This window comes from Carassius carassius, chromosome 14 (assembly GCF_963082965.1).
Source record: "Carassius carassius chromosome 14, fCarCar2.1, whole genome shotgun sequence".
Classification (NCBI taxonomy): domain Eukaryota; kingdom Metazoa; phylum Chordata; class Actinopteri; order Cypriniformes; family Cyprinidae; genus Carassius; species Carassius carassius.
In genome coordinates this window covers 9,739,309-9,760,352 of record NC_081768.1, presented here as the reverse complement: position 1 = coordinate 9,760,352, position 21,044 = coordinate 9,739,309, and the positions used below count along the sequence as shown (strand labels likewise).

The 21,044-nt window shown below is 37.4% G+C and overlaps 1 protein-coding gene across 3 annotated transcripts in view; it reads left to right on the top strand.

The window, feature by feature from the left end:
* macrod2 (mono-ADP ribosylhydrolase 2) overlaps positions 1 to 21,044 on the top strand; it is a 539,507-nt gene that overhangs the window by 351,940 nt on the left and 166,523 nt on the right. For all 3 annotated transcript variants that reach the window (XM_059565968.1, XM_059565967.1, XM_059565966.1), the window contains one exon: positions 4,352 to 4,473. In XM_059565968.1, the coding sequence (XP_059421951.1) occupies positions 4,352 to 4,473 (122 nt within the window). The remainder of the gene's footprint in view (positions 1 to 4,351; positions 4,474 to 21,044) is intronic.

The following is a 21,044-nucleotide window of genomic DNA, read 5'->3' as shown; positions in this document are numbered from 1 at the left end:
GCACAGTTTAATGACAGGAAAATTTGTTTTTACTGACATATGGCTTGACAACATCTTAACTGACTGCAGTTCACTGTTGTTCTACTGAAGCTGCCTTGTCACCATTTCTGCGCTTGTTTGACTAGCTCTGAAAAATGTTTGATGTGGTCATAAACATGTTCTGAGTCTAAATAAACGCAATTCTTGTCAATAAAAAAGACACCATAGCAGCAATTATGAGTTGGCTGGCCAATCATAACTCTGCCCCTTCATTAACAATTTTTAATGCCATTAAACTGGAAAAATGAATCACATTCGTTAAAACGTGAATGTTGACAGCACTATATAAATATTAAACTGTATTAATTAAGCCAAACACCAGATTACTGCAGTTCATGGAAACATAGCAATTGTTAATAGCCAGAGATGCTGCAATCACTGTTAAACGTGTATCTTCACGGGGTTCATTCAGCGGTCAGCACTCGAAACACAACCATAGTGAGAAATGACTTCCCACAAACAGGAACTGTAAAGAAACAATCACAGGTATCGCTTAGAATAATGGCCCTTCCTCCCCATCCTCACTGGTGAGTGCTGGTCAGTCTAGCTGGCTAAATATCTTTATGAGGTGAATTATACGTCCACCTCAGTGCCTCAAGTGGGAAATTACAGTAGATAAGTTAAATGGAACTGCTTGAGAAAAAAGGCAGACGGGGAAGCTCATCAGCTACGGGTTATGATTGCCAGTTTATCTCCAGGGCATAGAGGACTTCCTTACTAAAGCACAGTCCATGACCCGCCAGTAACCCTGAACACATACATAAACACAAAGAATTCAAAGGTTGATCTGTCCATGTTTTTGCTAATTTGTATGATTCCTTTTTCAAATGCTCTACAATGGTTTGCACAATAGCGCACTTTTCCAACCATGATTATTCTTTTTACTTGTACGAAAGGGTCTAATTTGTCCCATGCTCCTCTAATTGCATTTGTATTCACATACACCTTCTTAAAATTATATGAACCAGTGATCCTCTTCTCAGCTGAGAGAGCTGAGATTGTTGGGAGTGAAAATCTTCAGGGATATGAAGGGAAACCTCACTTGTCAATCATTGTTGTTGTTGTTGTTTTTAATGCCTCCTCCAAACATACATATTCTCCTGGGTGCTGTTTGTTTGCCAGGTGAATGCATAGAATAGAAACAGGCCACCATAAAAGTGTTGTCTTAGTGCGCATTTGCATTTATTCATTCTGAAGCTAGCCAAGCAAGAATAATGATAATCTTTTGTCAACATGCCCTTATTCATGCATAAGTAAAAGTAATGATTGTTTTCATCTCAGCATTGTCTAATCTCATAGTCAAGCCAATATTTTTTCAGGCTATTTTTACTGTTGTTTCAGTCGTGTTTCGTTTTACACACAAGTAGATAAATGTTTATGATAAATCAATACTTTATGGAATTGATTTGAGCAGCAGAGGTTTGCGGTTGTATTTTTTTTTTTTTTTTCTAATAAAATAAATAAAATAGCTTTTTGATTATTTATTGATCTCGAATATAATGCAGACACCCTAATTTGCTGCCATGCCATATGTTGTGTATAAGGTGTTTTTTTTTTTTTTTTTTAAGAAAGTGCATACTTGTTCCCCTGGAAGCCCATCCTGTAAAACAAAAATGGAGCGCTCATAAGCAAAAATAAATTGCATACATTGAATGAAATAAAAAACAAAAACAAATGACCTCTTGATTATTTATACATGTGTAGATATCATGCACACGTTGTATGGCTATAGCTTTAGTTTCATGAATTTATAAATGGTCTGTTCTGGTCCTCCATCCTCTAATTGAAGAGTTGTTGCTCTAGTGGTCCGGAGGTTCATGTATTATGCATAAAAAACAACTGGGCGCAGGCTACATTATGGTCCTATCATGCTAGCCGGGTCCTGCTGGTGTGGGGAGAGATGATATTTCATATAGTTACAGCCTCATTAAGGGGCCACACTAACGGCCAGAACACACACACACACACACACACCCTGGACAGCATGCTGTTTAAGCAGCTCTGCTGATGTAGCCATGACCCTAGAGATCACCAATGCGAGTATTGTCTTGTCTCATTGTCATTATGTGATATAAGTGTTGTAAGCCTCAAAACAACACACGGTATGCTGTTCTGAGTGAAGAAATTTAATTAAATGTCTTGATTTTCTCTCTCTCTCTCTCTCTCTGAAGAGTTCCCAAATGACCTCCATTTCATGATGAGATTTTCTGTAGATAATCAACGATGAAAAAACTGCATTGCAAGGGATGTTGAATTAAAAGAGCATACCTTGTTAATCTTAAACAGGCCATTAAGTAAGGTTTGTGAATATTGTGCTTTAAGGTGACCGAGTGAATAGAGTGAAGTTTCTATTCCAATTTGCATAAGCATTATGTGTCTTCCATAACACTGTCTGTAGTATATCTTCCTTAGAAATGTCCTATTTTAAGAGAGAGAGAGTGAGAGAAGCTGAAATGTGTCTGTCTGTGTACACCCTGAAAGGCAGCTTGTCATTGGTGGATAGAACTGACAACTGGTGAGAACACATCAATAATTGACCAAGCTTTTATTCATAAAGAACAGGATTATGTAATGAGAAAAGCACTCAGACCCCCCCCCCCCCCCACACACACACACACACACTCCCAGATCTCATTTGCCGAACCACTAAAGATAGAAATCTTTGCCTGAATAATGCAAACACGCTACTCGTTCCCGATCCTTTCTGTACACAGACTTTAGCTGAACAGATGTGTGCGACAAAGGGCAATTTATACATGTGACAGTCTCCGTGCATTCACCATGACATTATTAACAGCTGATCTTTAGTTAAGTTAACTGTGTACAAAAGACAGAGCTGTTTACAAAAAACATGAAGTTATATTAAACCATAGAGAGAAATCATGTCTTATCATCTATCTATCAATCAATCTATCTTGACTGACAGACTGTTCTTTCCTTCATCCTTTCTGTATTTTGCCACTTTAATTTTTTCTTCGATTTAAATGCATGTAAAAGGTCAGTACTCAGACAATTCCTCTGTTTTCTCTAATTTGTCATTAGAAATTTGTTATTGTGGCAGCACATTTATATTGAGATTAGGTCTGATTTAGCAGGATATTTCAGGCTCTTTCGTCCTTGTCCATTTGCATCATGGATGCAAATAATCTGTAATTTCAATCATAGATGTTGATAGAGAACTCAGAATTCTGGAATGTACCAAATTAGTTGCTTATTCTATTTTATGACGCACTGTTGTATTCACTAACTAGCACACTTCCAGTACTATTCTGAGAGCTGGGGCTAAAGTAGTGTGCTGACCAGAAATGAGTTAAATTGTCAGGTCACAGAAAGCAAGGATGTGCAGCATAGTCTGGACCAATGAGAATTCAGTATGGGCGGGGCTAATCAGTGTGACACAGCAGGAAGAGAAACGGAGCAGCTGACAAAATATCACTTGTGGTTGCACCTAACCAAAACCATTCATATTTTCCATGTTTTTCGTAATGCGCGTACTATCAAATGCACAGCTAATAATAATAATAAAGAGTTCTCTGTTAAGTTGTCTTGTTGCTTGTCTGCTGTAAAATGCTGACTGTACAAGAAGTGAGGGCCTTGCTATGCGACCTGTTTATTGTTATTAATTGCCCAATGCCGCCCACCTTCCAGGGCCTGGAGGAGTCAGACAGGAAGGGCTACATTATTTCTCTCTCAGACTCATGCGCAGCTTCCTTAACTCCCCTGTCATCACGGCAATGATTGAATTAAACCAGCCTGCTTCCCTCAGCCTTCTCGCCTCAGACCAGCCTCATGCTGACTGACAACCAACACATTACTATGCACAAGCAGCAGGAGGACGGCTACGAGCAGATATGAATAGATAGGATAAAAGGACGGAGTAATTGATTTTCTATCTGCTCTTCCATTTCATTAACTGAATAAATGTACTTGATTTTGGGACGTTTTTTGGCTTGTTCAAATCAGCCCCTTTGTTCCATTGTTGGTTCTTCTCATTGTTGGTTGACTGTTGTTTTGGTAGCCTGATAACGTTGCAGAAGAATAAGCTGTTTTGTACCCTGTAGAATTGGGAATGTGCGGGAGCGTTCCCATGATCCTCAGCAGTTCTGAAACTGTTCTATACGTCATTCTCTTGTATTGTTTTGTTGTTGTTTGTCATGTGGGATTTGTCCTGGTGTTAAGCAGTGTCACAATTTTAATTGAAAATGTGTGTTATCTACAGTGGCACGTATTTACATTATGAATTATACACACAGAGCTTTAAGTTTGTTGATGATGTATAGACATAATCCACTCTGCTTTTTTCTTCTTTCAGATGTGATCCATACTGTCGGCCCAATCGCCAGAGGAATTTTGGGCCAGTCTCAAAAAGATGACCTTGAATCATGCTACGAATACTCCCTCAAGCTGATGAAGGACAATAACTTGAGATCTGTGGTGAGTATAAAACCTTTAAGACTTTACTTTACAAACAGTCCACTTCAGACAAGTAGCAAAATAACAAAATAACAAAATAAAATTTTGAAGATGATTGTACAGTGGTGATGTTGCTGTAAAACATACTGCCTTGTTTGCACATTTATTGTTGATCATTGGAATGTTGCAACACAGCCTTTCAGAAGGCCCTAGGAAAAAAATTAGATAAAGATACAAGCAGGCAACATTTTCTGTTGGTTTCCACAAGGTTTTTAGTGGTTGTGCTGTCGTGCCCTCCTCAGTGACTAACAGTTGCTCTTGCTGTTGTTGCAGCATTAATTCTCACATTTTGTAACATGAAGCAGTTCTAAAGCCAGATGTTGAACGTAATTCACACTTGGGCGGTTTTTACATGCTTTGTTTTGTTTTAGATAAAGTCTTTGTCTTTTGATGAAAATATTTCTTAAATGTCTTTAAATATTTCATCATTTCATATTTATTTCATCTATTTTATAAACTGATGTTACTGATCTTATTGTGAATAATTCATCAAGCATGTGTCATTTTTAATTTTTGCATTATTTTGGCCTCTTTTTTTATCTCAGTGTTTTCTGTTAAAATGGCACATTACTGTTTTCGTGATGTATATCAATAATTTAGTCTGCATTAAACCTCTCTTTTTACCTTAATCTCTCTCAAACTCACATTCAACTGATCTGCTTCCATTCAATAATCAACCGATGCTTAGCATCAAGTCCCAGTCATACTTTTTTTTTATCAGTTGTCCATTTGCACATTACAAAGATCTATCACTACTTCTGTTTCATCGTTATTTTTAACTTTGCTCTAAAAACTGACAAACCATAATCGTATCAATTGAAAATAACATTTTGTTGAGAAAATTTCAAATTAAGCCAAATATTCAAACATTCCTGAGCACACAGTTGAACTAAAGTAATTTTGTTTATTTTTATGCTTTGGTAATCCATTTAGCTATCCATTGTCCATGTTTTAAATGTTTTAGTGTGTTGTTACAGAAAGAGTGTATCTCAAATATAATGTTGTGTTCAAACAGGTCAGTTGCCAGCATTATTGACTATGATCAGAATACCTGAAACAATTAGTCCAAAACATTTTTAGAACATTGTTAATATATTGCAGTGTTACTTTTTTGTCATGGTCCTGTTGACAGTATGTTTTAATTAAAGTCTGTTAATTATCATCATGATGCTGATTTTTTGGTAACATCCTAATTATTACTTAGGAACACTGGATCAGAAATATTTTTGTTGTATGCTATATTTTGAGTGCAATTACTGAGTTTGATTTGCTTGTTCATGTATATTTAAGCGTCAGGGTCAATTAATGCCAACTAACTGGCAAAACATTCCCAATGAAGTCATGGAAGGAAATCGTAAAAAAGGCGTTAGTTTGCTCTCTAGCTTTTAAAGAACCATGAACACTGTATGTCTTATAGCCATTGAAACAGCTGGAATGGATAAGGCTCATATTTTCCATATTGCAACTATGTTCAGACTGTTTCTCAGCTCTGTAAATTACCAGACAACCTCAGGCTTTAATAAAGCTGGCTAAAGACCAGCAGCTTTGGACCAGGAAGACGTAGAGTCTGATCGTGCGCTGTTCCAGCTGCTGACCCTATCTCCACCATCTGGTGCGCATGAGTTATGGATCTGCTTTAATCCATGGTGGCCACAACCAGAGGGGCCGTGCGTGAGACAGACCAATCAGATCCTCCATCCGAACCAGCAGAAGGCCCCTGAGAGGATCTCTCACAATTAGCCATGATGAAACCGTCTTTGCGGGACAAATCAGTAACTTCGACACTTGATGAACCGCTTTAATCTCACCGTGAGGATGGAGAGGTCTGGCGTTATCATCATTACAAGGTTAAAATGGCATGGTTAAAGTTGCACAGATTCACTTCTGGTTGCGAGAATTGCGCATGCCTGGCACGCGTGACTGACTGGGAGTTAAGTGCAAATTAGCGATTCTGTTTACTCCGTTTTATCTTATGGTGTACACAGACCTTCACCGCTGCAACCCACGTAGAAGGTCATGAATGAGTCTGGGGGTTTGAGATATATATTTACTCCCACAGCATAGCCCAGAGATTCTTACAGGCCACATTAGGTAGAACAGAAGCCAGGAAAGGGGCCGTGCATCCTTCGCTCTATATTTCTTTACCGTTACAGGACCCGCTCTCTTACATGCATATTCCGCACATGTATTTAGCTTCCCTTCTCTATTTATTTATTCAATAATTCACATATTGACGTGAAACAGTGCTCTGCTTTTACTCTAAGGCAAGTCCGGTTTGGTGGGACATGTTTAGACAGCTGCTACAGATTATTTCTGCCTGTTTTGATTGACTTGTGTCTGTCCGGTGAGTTTTGCTTGCCGTTATGCTCGAGTGCTTTAGTGTATGCACGCATTTAGTGTTAGTGGCAAATGGTGAAATTATAAAATTTCCCCCGTTTTTATGGTCTATGTCAGTCGCTGATTTATAGCAGAGGTTCCAGACCACTTGCCTGGTAGATTAGTGCTAAACTCATTGGCGAATCGGTCACTTAGAAAGGAAGAGTAGTGGATGTTTCTAGAAAAGTAATGGTTCACCTAGTGGGATGCCGGAGAATTGCAAGGGGATTTGAGACGTGAAGGAAAAAAATAGAAAAATTCTAAAAACAAAAAACAAAAAAAACTTAAACATGTTCAACAAAAGATGGGAAGTGGATGAGCTCTCGAGCTAATCCTTGTTCTTGAGAGCCCAAAGACAGCCCCTGAGGCAGAGAGAGATCTGAAGATGTGCTGTGGCCCACATGTGCTGCACAGACAAATTCCCCTTGATTATCTCAAGCGTTAGGGACCCATGAACTTATTTTTAGACAGGAGGAATCCAGTGCTTAAATGTTAGTATGAAGACCCTGAAAGCATAGTTGAAATTGTATGGATACATGAGTGCAAGTTAACTGTGAAAAGAATCCTAACATCATTTTTGTGAATTACAGTCAAACTCTACTGTCATTTTTATTATTTTAATTATTATTAGCAGTAGTGATTTCTGAGCACCATATGCTGAACTGAATGCTTGTTTTCTTTGTCATTATCATTTTTACGATTTGAATCACCCTGAATATCTTTAGACAGGTGTGTTATCTGCAGGAAAGGTTAGAAGGTAAGCATCGATGCGCTTGTCGCTTGCCAACAAACACTCCTGCAGATTGGGATGAGGAATGTTTTACTGAAAGCGATAGCTTAGGGCACATTAGTTTAGCATGACACCTGTGTTTGCTCCGTGAAGCTGAATAAAGGATGAGCTTCATCTTTAGAAATGACAAGCTCTCACAGCCAAGATGCTTAACCTCCAGAATGTGGTTTAACACTTCTTGGACTAGGAGCAAGAGATGGAGGACTCTCACTCTTCATCTCTGTCGGGTTTTGCTGTTTCTGCTCTGTTCAACATTAATACTGGGAAAGATCCGGAGTTAACCTAGTGAGGGTTTGAGAGCAAGGATGAGTTTGATTATAACATTTCAGTGTTATTGATCCTATAACTTAGCATTATTTTAGTTTTTTTATATTAAATTTTAGTTATTTATGTAGTTTTGTCATTTTTATTAGTATTGGATTTTATGTTTTAATTTTAGTCACTTTTAGTATTTCAACAAAGGTTTGTTTCTATAAACGACCAATTTCCAGTTTTTCATCTAATATATTTTGTTTTATTTACAATCTGTGCATCGATCTGTCTGCCTATTATTCTCTAACTTTGAAACTTGCCTTTTTTATTTTAAATGTTGCAGTTTCTTCCTTAAAAAAATAGTAATGAATTTCTTTGGTTTTCAGTTTTTGACTTTTTGACATAACTTTCTCAAACCATACCAATATATAACGCCGACCTCTTATAATACTACTTATTCTACTTTTAGTACTCTTTGTGTTTTAAAAGAAGTGTTCTGCTGTGTGTATGTAATAAAGTGTGATTAAAATCTAGCATATCTGGTCACACGGCTCCCATGTGAACTTCTGTGCTCGGCTCGTTTCTGCGACTGAGTGAGCAATCTGTCACGTTCCCCCCGGAAGCCGGTTGGAGCCACGTGTGACCGCGGCCTGGTCTGAGGACATCAGTAGAGCTAACCGCGCTCCAGAATGCTAGTATGGGGAATAGTGGGAACTGTGGCTCTGGCGCAGTGCTTTTACCATGCACCCATGAAGCCACAAAATGCTCTACGGCGCTGAGAACTGATAATTTATGGTGGCCCTTGTCTCGATCGGCTGGCTAGATAAAAAAAAAAATTCTGCCGCAAAGGACTCTGCTTATGTGCACCATAAGTGGTAGTTGCTCATATGGGCGGTGCTGTGGTAAAATGAAAGGGACAAGTGAGTACAGATCGCAAAATCAGTCAAGATAATAAAACTGTCTAAATGGCCTGGGTGGGAGGAGTTTTGCACTAGTGTTCTGTCAATAAGTTTGAGAGCCAAGAGACATTAAATGCACGACACTTGCTGGGGTATTTTGGGACAGCAAGAGCTTGGGGAAGCAGTAGTGTTTTTTTGTAACTTTGTTAATGAGAGAAGACTTGATAACAGTTGTGAAGAACAGAAAGAGAATAGAACCACATAGCAGACAGTGTTGCTGATAAAGCATTCACACTTTGTGATTAAGCAGGGTGTTAATTGTCAGACTTTTTTTAAGCCTGAAGCACCTAAATCACTGGTGGAAGAATGAAAAGCAATTGCTGTTTAGCTTCTCTACCGTTCATAAGTTTGGGGTTTGTAAGACTTTAAATGGTTTTGAATAAAGGCTCTTATGCTCACCTAGGCTGTATTTATTTGATCAGAAAACTATTTTACAATTATTACAATTAAAGGGAAAAGAGTAAAATAAATTCCTGATGAGAATCAAAAAAGTCAAATGACTTTCCTGTTATGAAATTATTATTTATATTAATAAAATAATAAGAATATACATTTGAAATAATCAATTTATTATTTAAAATAATTATTTATTTTATTATTCATGCAAGTCTTGGATCAATTTTTTTATTTTTACTCCCAACTTGTTGTTTTATGTGACAAAATTTGTATAATCTGGATATTGGGATCTTTTCATATAGTGTTTTTTCTCTGTCTTTTTATACATTGAATTGTAGCAGAGTTAGTTGTGCATGTATTTGCATGTATAGCAATTCAATAGTCAACCCCGCAGAGAGCAGCTCATCTCCATACGGGCTTATTGAATGCCTGAAGCAGCTCTAGGTGGATAGGTCTCCATGCCAGTCTGTTCTCTTTCCCCTCCTGTAAAAACAGCCAGTCACTCCTGCGTGAGGACAACGCCATCTGGTAGTCATTCCCCGCTCCAAAGCGATTCGTTTTCCCCCCGAACTCAAACATACCCTCTGGGCTTGACCTTTTACAAAGAGAAATAACTATGTTTACCCAAAACATCATCATCGTCTCATTTTGCATTGATTTTTATTTTTATGTTTTTGCATGTTTTTGCTCATTATATGACATTTATGTGAGTTATTAAATTGCCAACCGCTCTTATTTTTCTTTAAAGAACAAAACCACCATACTAAAATGGTCTGTTATGAACATTTCTGGGAAGTAAGTGAGATACAAAACAATGAGGGTTTTCCCCTTTACATTTGGCCCATTATGAATATCCGATATACCTCAAATGTCTTTGTTGCACCACTAATAGTCCCATGAGTAACAGACCTCCTCCAGGTTTTCTAAACCCACAGGGAACCACAAGTAGGTGCTTTCCGCAGTGCTACATCACTGAGATATTTTGGTAAATACGCATTAAACAAACTCCTGGGCGGTCTACTATCATTTTGTAAGGAATAAAGAGCTGGGCAGCATTTAGTGGCCTCTTTTTTCCCAGACAGATGTGTAATCATAGCACTAACTTACTTTTAGATTGTCTCGAAACCAGAATTGTTGATTGAAATACTGAAAGCCCAACAAGAATGAGTGATTGATGGTGTTGTGCGGTGAGATTGAATGTCCAGTTTTAGATAGTTTCAAAGTTTCCATTGGCTCTGTGCTGTATGTGATGTGATGATTTTTTTTAGCCTCCAATCCCACAGTGGAGGTGCTCCTAGCACTACCATTACATTAGACATAGTATTACGATTGTATTGTCCATGAAAAGGTGGGAGATGGGAACCCCTCACTTTATTTTCTTATGTATGGAGGGTTGAAAGACTTTACACCTTGTCACAAAAAAGGCTTTTAATCTTAAGGATATTTCAAAAATATCAATTCTGTCATCATTTACCCATTATAATGTTGTTCCAAACCTGTATGACTTTTGATAAATGTCTTGATAAAGATTTTAACTGCCACCGGGCTCCAAAACAACATTAGACCCCACTTAATTTCATTGCAGGTCTTTTTCTAAATATATTTTGCGTTCCACAGAGAGTCATACAGTTTTGAAACAACACAAGGGTGAGTAAATTACAGAATTTTCATTTTGGATGAACTATCACTTTAAAGCTAGCACTGCTAAATGGTGGGCTGACCACATTATGGGGCTAATGCTAAAGCGATCACAGGTGATGACTGGTCACTCCTTCATTTAGCTCAAAGTCTGAATTCTAACGCGGTGTGACTGGATCAAGGCTATTTCACTCCTGAATGAGTGCACCGCGATAAGAGAGCTAATTCTTTGATGCAATCATCTGAGGATACAGAATCAATCGCAATATTATTACCTTCACTGTTTGGGAGCAATTTCTGACACCATCTCATTTACATGGAGCTTAATCGATGCATTTCGAGGGGCATGCATAATTAATAACCCTACGCGTGCATGAGGTAATTAATAATTGAACTGAATGATTTTACTCAGCATTGTACCAAAGTGCCTGTGGTGATGTTTTATTGCATGAACATGTCCAGTCATGTTCCAGCTTATTGTTACAACAACACCAACAACAACAACAAGAAAAATCTCTTGAAAACAATTATAAACACGCCAAGTGCAGGAATGGACCCCTGAAGATTTTTATCACGGCACTTAGAACCATTGTGCTGCTTCATTATTTATGCATTTAAATGTTCGCATGTAAAACCGCCACCCCATCTGCACTCGCTTTCAGGGATTCAGCTCCCCGAGTGATTAATTAATGTACATTTATGTGCTTAACGGATCGCGGAGCAACTTTCTCTCCGGCCCCTTCCCCCCTTTTGCTCATAAATTATTGTCACCGTACGTAAGTGGAACCGGCTTCGTTTCTGGATAGCTGTGAGTGGCATAAAGCTTTTATTGTGGGTGTGCATGGCAGCTCGTAAGACCACTAAGCAAACTGCAATAAAACTTGACAGTATTGAAGGGTTTATGGGTAGATTCATATAAACTCTTGTTTTATTCTGTGTCCGTTGATCGACTTTTAATGCTTCTTTACTGGAACACTCCAGCATTTTCTTTTGCTTGCGCATGCTGCAATATTGAACCATGTGATGAGCTATAATGAGTGAAATTATAACTTTCTTAATTTCATTATTTTGCTCACACTGCTCACTACATTGCGGTAAACTTAATCAGGGGAGCATGAGACACAGCCTGACACTTTGTTTCCCATAAGCCATATGCGTGAAGATGAGAGCTTTGGTAATGAGCAGCAGATTTGAATGATGATGTAAAATTACTCTGCTGCAGGACCTTTTTATCTTGGAACGCACTTGTGTTTATGGTTTTATTATCCGTGCTTTTCCCGAGCAGCTGTAATGGCGACGCAATGCTCTCCGCCGGAGTCAAAATGTGCCACCCCCCCAACCCCAGACTTCTGTGGCCAAGTTTGTTCCCTCTGCCCTACATAGAAACACCTGCATGCATCTAAAAGGTTAATTAGAGTGAAGCTTTAAAAAGGTCATGGTGTCACTTAGTGTTGTCTTTGCTATTTATCTGATACAGAAACACAGCCAACAGTAAGCCAATTAGCTCCAATTAGGACTTGTTTGGGTTGCCTAGCACACATTAACGAAGATTTCATCTGTGATTTCTATAGTCACCCTTTCTCTGAATGAGACGAATTTGTGAAACTGCAAAGTGGGGCATCGATGCATTCTTTGACATTTCACCCCAACAATCCAGGAGCCATAGTCAGCTTTCGTGTTAGCCTGAAATATGGAGGTATGTAAAATGTGACATTTTACTCCAGCGGTCTAATCAAGGCTGATGAAGGGGCATAGTGGGGGAAATAAAGCATGTAGCCAGCATGCGGGGTGTGGCTAACTGATTACGAGCCTCAGGGAGCCATCTGTGACTGTGTACTATTATCTTTCTTCCTTTTGGAGGTAATTTTAGAGTATGGGGGATGGGGGGTAGGGGCAAAAGTGAAACAAAGTTTGAATTGGAAAAGTTTATGCCAGTGGACTTTCTTCACCTAAATGCACTTTGCTAGGCTTTGATATGTGGTGTCTGTCAACTTGTCGAGTAAATTCTCAGAGGAGGAAGTTTTTGAGATCATCTAGTGAATTTCAATTGTTTGTATTCCTCTTCCACCCCACAATATGATCGACAGCCAAGAGGTTGTCGGTGGAAATGTTGATTAATCAGATGTTGGTCTCCTTGACTCCGTGGGAGATGAGAATTCCACAATGAGTGGATATTAATTAGACATTACCACGGGTGGGTTTCACATTCTGAAGCAAACCAAGACACTTCACAATGACACATGGCAAGAGAAAGAATTTTGTGTGCCAAAAGGATTCCCTATTGTTCGTATAGTCAGATATAACACCTGAGAATCAGTGTTTTTGATGATAGACCATATCACATGTGGTCGTGCTCTATAATGCAAGGCTTTTTATTAAACATATTTTAAACAAGGTTTAACGAAACAATTAATAGGTACTTTTAAAGTTTGTTTGGAAAGGAATGAATTGTTTACTGTAAGTTTGGGTTGGAATACAGTGGCCCCTGTATTCCAAAGAGTTAGAGACTCAATTCAGACTTAAACAATGGATTCAGAGACTTCAACTGAGGCTAAAAGTCATCGTAAATGCAATTAATTGACTTTCAGTGAGCATGTCAAAACAAGCAATCTAAGATTGACGACTTTGCCCAAGAACGAAAGTAATCTTTTACGATTTCTTAAATTGCTGGCCTAAATCAGTGTGCACTAGGCTTCTGTGGTAGAACCTACTACCATTGAAATGCGTGACCACAGAGTATAAAACCCTGAGGAACTCTGTCTTAAAAGAGGCAGGGATCATTTTTTATCAGAGCCCTGGTGAGAGAGGAGCATGTTTCATTTATTAGAGACATTTGGTCCAGTGATATGTGAAGGTCTGTCAATGTGCATAATGCTGCCAACACCTCATGACAGCCTTCATCCCATGGGCGAGGCAGACTCAACCTATGAAAAGTGCAATAAATCGCTTAATCAGTTCATGCAGCTGGAGTTCCATCTTGCCGTCGTTATCACGGCCGTCGGTGTTGATTGCAGTGTGAGAGGATGGTGTGAGGTGCAAGAGGTGTTCTGTCCCTGGTGATTGTTTTAACAGATTGGTTTTCCTGTGGCAGTGGCGAGGTGGTCAGGATGAGTTCTTGTTTACATCATTACAGTTAATTAACAGGCAGAAGTAGAGCAGCGGAGAGCAGACGCTGGTGGGGCTGGACCCAACACGTATATGTGCGTGCATGACAACGGTAGCGATGTCACTGTTTTTCCCACAGCGGTGGCCGTCAGAGTTGCTCACCTCAGTCATGAGTCCAGATCAGCTGCAGAGAGCCTGTCTGGATCTGTATGATTTGATTAGATAATCAGAGCGCCGTCAAGCATGCGAAAGCCCGTCTTTGTCTCCTACCCATCTCCTAATTCTTCCCTCCCAGTTACACTCTCATCATTACACTTCAATGCAGCTACGCATGGGGGCATTTTCAATTTAATGCTCGCAGATGGATATTTTAATTATTATTGAATCAACCGTAATGGAGCCTACGAATCTGAGCATTCTTTATAATGCATTTAATTAAAGTTGCAGGGCGTGACATGGGACACGACACCACCACTGCATCAGACTACTGCTCGACAAGTAATGAAGAAAAAAGTAGCCAGTTATTTCACACCAACAAATAAAGGGTTTGGTACTTGCTGGTTTTTGTACATGGAATTAATGTTTTTCATACTTTTCCCATACAGCTGAATAATGTTTTCCTGGTAACTGTATTTTAAAGAAACTATTGTAGTTTCCAGAGCATTGTAAAACAACTGGTCACGGGACAAACTCAGTTTTACAAGCTCTGTTATTATTATCATTATTATTATTATTGTTGTTGTTGTTATTGTTACGATTATTACGATTATTATTTTTAATTGTATTTATTTATATTGTTGTTAAACAAGTAATTTATGGACAATCTTATTAATTTTATTTATACAGTATAATTATTAAACTTAATTTATGAGCAATCTGTTTCACATGTTGCTATCGATGTTGATAATAATAATAATGTAGTTATTTAAATAATTTAATAAGTTATTTATATATATATATATATATATATATATATATATATATATATATATATACATACACACACACACACACAAATGCAAGCATACACGCACACTAATTATTTATTTTATTTTATTGTGAATCAAGTACTTTATGAGCAATCTGTTTCACATGTTGCTATCGATGTTGATAATAATAATAATGTAGTTATTTAAATAATTTAATAAGTTATTTATATATATATATATATATATATATATATACATACACACACACACACAAATGCAAGCATACACGCACACTAATTATTTATTTTATTGTGAATCAAGTACTTTATGAACAATCTGTTTCACATGTTGCTATCGATGTTGATAATAATAATTTAGTAATTTAATTGTATAAACACAATTATTATTATTAGTCAGACAATCTTTTTATAATAGTAATAATAATAATAATGATAATAATAATAATAATTCTTATTTATTTTAATAAATTGTATTGTGAAACAAGTAGTTTATGAACAATCTGTTTCACATGTTGTAATTGTTGATAATAATTCCAGTGATAATATAGTGTGTGTGTGTGTGTGTGTGTGTGTATATGTATGTATATATATATATATATATATATATATATATATATATATATATATATATATATATATATATATATATATATATGTGTATATATATATATGTGTGTGTGTGTGTGTGTGTGTGTGTGTGTGTATTATATATATATATATATATATATATCTACACACACACACACACACACTAAATTATAAATATATTATATACTATTATTAGTTATGAATATATACACTTGTGTACACTTATATATGAATATATACACTTACGTTGAAGAGTTTGAGCGCACTTGAATGAAATCATGTTTTTAATGATCTTTGATAAATTGATGTAAAAAAAAATAAACTGATATTTTGCAAAATGTGATGACTTGTCTGTTATTCTAAATGTGCTCATTCTTTGCTACAGTAACACTGAATGAGCAGGTGTGTCCAAACTTTTCACTGGTTGTGTAAATTTAAATGTTGATTATGACAGTGATTTAGACTAAGGCACACCTGTGAACTTTTAACTTGTTTCACAGAGGTGAGTGTCATCCACGCTAGCACTATGTATATGGAAACAGGTGTCCATGGGAAATTTGCACCTCCAGACTCACACAGATTGCTTTCCCGCAGAGCTGCTAAAGGCCTCAGTGGTTGCCTCACATCCTGTGACATCGTGCTCCATATGCACATTAATTTATGCCTACCACAGCCGCTGACTCAGAGAAAGGAGGGAAAAAATGCACCGGCACATCTTATTAGATTTCCTTTGTAGTCCAGATATCCAGTGTTGGACATATTTAATAACCCTCAGCTAATTATAACTGCTTGTTATAGTTTTGAGCAAATTATTTTCTGGAGGGTAATGCTGACAGGTGTGCTGAGTGATTTCTATGGCCTGCTGCCATTTTCGGCAGTGTTGACAGAAATGTGGACAGAGGAATGGGGTCTTTTGCCGAGGGGAGAAATAACCTGGTCTTTGTTCGGTTCTTGAGAGACACTGGAGCGATAAAGTACCTTAGCTTTCTTTTTTTGGGTTGAGCAATGATGTACCAAATTAGGTTTTAATCACATAACAAGGTTTTTATCATGTAACTGACATTTACTCTTCAGCAGTTTTTCTTTGATATGGAATCTCAACGATTTGAACATCACATGGAAAAAAAAAAAATACACTATATATATAAAATCTGTCATATGCTAGATTCCTTGGCATTGACACTTCTTTTCTGCTTGCAGCATGTTCAACACATTTCCAAAAATAATGTCAATATTTATACCAGTTTTATATCTAATTTTAAATAGTGCTGTTTTCTCTCTCTCTCTGTTGGAGGATTTCTCATATTTTGGTGCATTGCTGTATATAGCTTTCGTGTATTGAAAACAAAGCCCTTCTTCGAATCCAAACAAAATCCTTTGACATTTAAATTGGATTTGCACATAATATATACAGACGTGATGCAAATTATACATGTATGGTGAATGTTAATTCCATACACACATGCATGCATTTGTTTACGAGTGTTAATTCTACCATAGACAGCAGTACTACTTTTGTGTTTACTGCTTTTTCCCTCCAGGCAGAGAGATTGAATGTTTTCATTTCGAAGTAAGTGATGTTTACGCCCATAATTCTTTAATCACACCCATCGTCTCAGCACATCACTGGGTTTAGTGGAATTAGCATCTCTCAAGGTCACTTCTAACGAGAAGGTCTTCACTACACCTGCACACCATTGATTGGCTTGCAGCTTCAGCCAGGCACAAAACAAGGTCTGCTCTCACATTCATGAGGGAGCCTCGTCGCATCTCAGCCGCGGTTATGAGAGACGCGGCGAACCCTAATGCAGAAGATGAAGGTAGATCAGCCCTATATACAACCATGAATACCAAGAGAGGCACCACGATCCATCCTCATATATCGCTTGTGTATTCATAGAATAGATTTCATAGCTTTAACTCGGTTTTCTTTGGTCATGCATAGGGATTAGACCTACATTTTTCTTCAAGTTTAATGTGGCAAAGGAATAGGTTGCCTAAAAAATTTTGTTATTTTGTTATTTGCTCACCCTCATGTTATTCCAGACCTGTATGACTTTCTTTATTCTGTGGTACACAAAAAGGGAAATTTTTGAAGAATAGGCTGTCAAGCTCCAAAAAGCACTTTAAATGTGTTGTAAACGCACCCCATATGACTCATGCAGTGTTGGCAAAGCTATTTTGAAACTGTATGGCAAGATACAAGAATTGCATTATTTACAATAGTTCAAACTAGTATTTAAACTACAGTCAAGCCTACCCTCAGGAAAATATACAAACAAAAAGTATAAAACTCTGTTAAAGGGGTCTCTTGTCAGGATCTTTTAAATTCTATATTTCTCAGACAGACTATGATTCAGCAAACAACAGTATGTAAAGGAAGAAATTCTGCATTTTTTTAATGCAGTATAAATTATTATACAATTATTATAAATGTCTTTACTGTCACTATTGATACATTTTATATGGGAGCCATTTTCTGCTACTGTATAAAAAATGTAATTGCAAATTGGTATCTCGCAATTCCATTTTTTTTCCAGAGTTGCTTATGAACTCGCAATTCTGACTTTCTCAGAATTGCCAGTTGATGTCTCACTATTGTCTGATCACATAATTCTTAATAACTCACAACTGCCAGTTTATCTCACTTGTGAATTTGTGTCATGCATTTCTCAGGAAAAAAAAGTGAGAATTGCAAGATAAGAAGCCGCAACTACCTTTTTTATTCATTTGTGGAAATGGGCTTTTTAATATACAAATTTAATTCAGTAATTTTTAGATTTAATTCATATTTGCTAAATAAAATGATTATTATTATTTTTTTATCTTGCTAACCACACACTTTTGAATGATTGTGTTTTTAATTTACACTAATATGTAAACAACACCCTAACTTTAGTTTATAACTAAATCACAGTTTCATACGTGTCTGCCATTGACGTCAAAGCCTGCTCGATGCATCAAGCAGCATGGTCTGCTACAGCAGAGGTCAAGATGTTCAGTGAAAAAGAGCAGCATAGCCACTTCTGGACTGTATGCGAATCACAGATGAAGTCATTGTAAAAATGGAATCAGCTGTGACCACTCGAGAGTCCCTGTCTTTCCTTTTTTAGGTTGATCTAGCCTCTAAGATGGTTGCAATGTTATATTTATGTCCTCTGTCACCATATCTCACTCATAAAATGGTGAGCCGTGTACCAGTTATTTAGCATGTAATGAGATTCTAATATGTGACATTGAGCTAAGAATAGATCCGAGATTATAGATATTGGTCTTTTTTTGGCTCTCTGCTCGTTAACAGACTGACAGCCCTTGAAGTGAATCCGTGCTCCTGATCTTTAGAGGTAATTAAAAATTATATGGCACATTTCCATTAATCTGTCATCTAGTGCCCTGCTGATGAGTTCTTGGCGTAGTTTGCCAGGTTAACAATTCGTCTCGCTGTCAGGCGGTGACCTGAGATTGTAAATGTAAATGCAAATGTACGTTGTTTGGTCTATCTTGAAGTGAAGATTCAGATCTCTCTTTTCTATAAACACAGAATACATTTGTTGCATAATTTTTACTAATTAATAAGACAAGTACATGAAACACAATGTACTAGTTCCCTCTTCAAAGGGAAGGTCATTTCCCGTGTTAAATTTCCACTATGCTCCGAACAGAGCATAGAGACACCCGTGACATATTTCTATAGTAAAAACCTGTGATCCGTGAAGCGTAAAACCATCAAATGTCACAATGTTTATGTTAGCTTATAAATGTGGCCAGGAATCGTGCAGAGAGAGACATATAAGCATCTTACTGCATGTACTGCTTGTAATAAATGAACTGTCGGCATCTGTCACGTGGCCTTCTGGGATACACAATTTGTCCTGTCCTTACCTAATGAGGCAAGTGCATTCAGACATCGAGGTGTTGATCAGCTCTCTGTTTTGCTGTTTTTATTTTATGTATTTATTTGTATTTTAAATGTAGTAGCTAATATGGTGCTGGAGCTAATATACTGTATAAGTGGAAAGAGAAATGGTCATTTAGAGATTGTGTGAAATGTCGATAGCCCTCTGTTTTGACATGTAATGGATAAAAAGTTGATTTTGTTTTCTTAATAGCATTTGAGCAGAGTATTGTCACCCAGACAAATAAAAAAGTAAGGCTTTTTTGTTGTTGTTGTTATATGAGGATCACATTGAATCCATCTTGGAAACCTTTTGCTATGCCTACATTTTTGTTACTTTTCACACTGATAGACAGACAGACAGACAGACAGACTTCAAGATGATTTATTAAAGGGGTCATTAAAATGGTTACATCATTCCAAAACTGTATGACTTTCTTTTTTCTGTGGAAGTAGGGTCAAAATGCTGTTTTGGACAACATTGATATTGACATTCATTGTACTGTATGTACAAAAATGTTTCCTCAAAATATCTTCTTTTATGATCCACTAAGAAAAGTAAGTCATGCATGTTTGAAATGACATGAGAGAGGGTAAATGTTCATATTTTGGGTAAACTATTGTACTTACGGGCCAAAAAGTGCAAATAGTTGAAGGGACATCCGTTTAACAGAATGCTTTAGTAAGATATTCTAGGCTATATTTACTCCATAATGAATTGCAATGTTCACAACTGCTGTTAACAGTCTTCCGTGTTTACTTTCTATATTTTTGTCTTTAGTTAACTCACAATGTCTTTACACAGTTTTCTATTTTGATGTGTTTTGCAAACCATCATTATACATAACTGATTACGGACTAGTGAGGCATGAGATATATACAGCGATAGGGGTGCTGCTTTTCCTGTCCCTCTCCGTATGCTGTGTTCTCTGAGGTCTTTCTCCAGCAGAGCAGAGCTGATTAGGGACTCAGTGGGAAGTGTGTGGGTGCCTGGCAAAAAGTCCCCTCTTATTGTCTTAAAATGGCCCCGAACTGTGCAACTCTGAGGCGGTGGTCTGATTATGCTTCCCTTATGACTTTTTTTTATTTTTTCGTTGTAGACTTTCAAGTGCTTATGACCCATTCGCTTTGGCTTTCTGCAGTTTTGTAAATGTAAGATTATTATCAGCCTTGACACAATCCATCACACTCATTCTTGTGAAATGTAATCACTGAAGTTTCACACTAGCTACGTCTGAGCCGTAATTGAAAATGGAATGGCTAAATCTGGGTGTTAATTAATGCGTCATCAATATTCATGGCGATCACCTATAAAAAGGTTTGAATGTTTTTTTTTATTTTTTATATGACTTTTAAAGACACACGGTTCCTGCTGTGGACCTAAAAACAAAAATGTTTAGTTTGAAAGCATGCCACACATCAATTTGGCTTTCTCACGCAACTATCTCTTTATCCATGAGGTATCGGCGGCTCAACAATGCCACTCTTTAACGGCACGTATGTAGGCTGGGAGACAGGGAATGTACTGGGCAAAGCGGCTATAATTCATCCGAACCACCTGGTGATTCCCCCAGTCACCTTCCT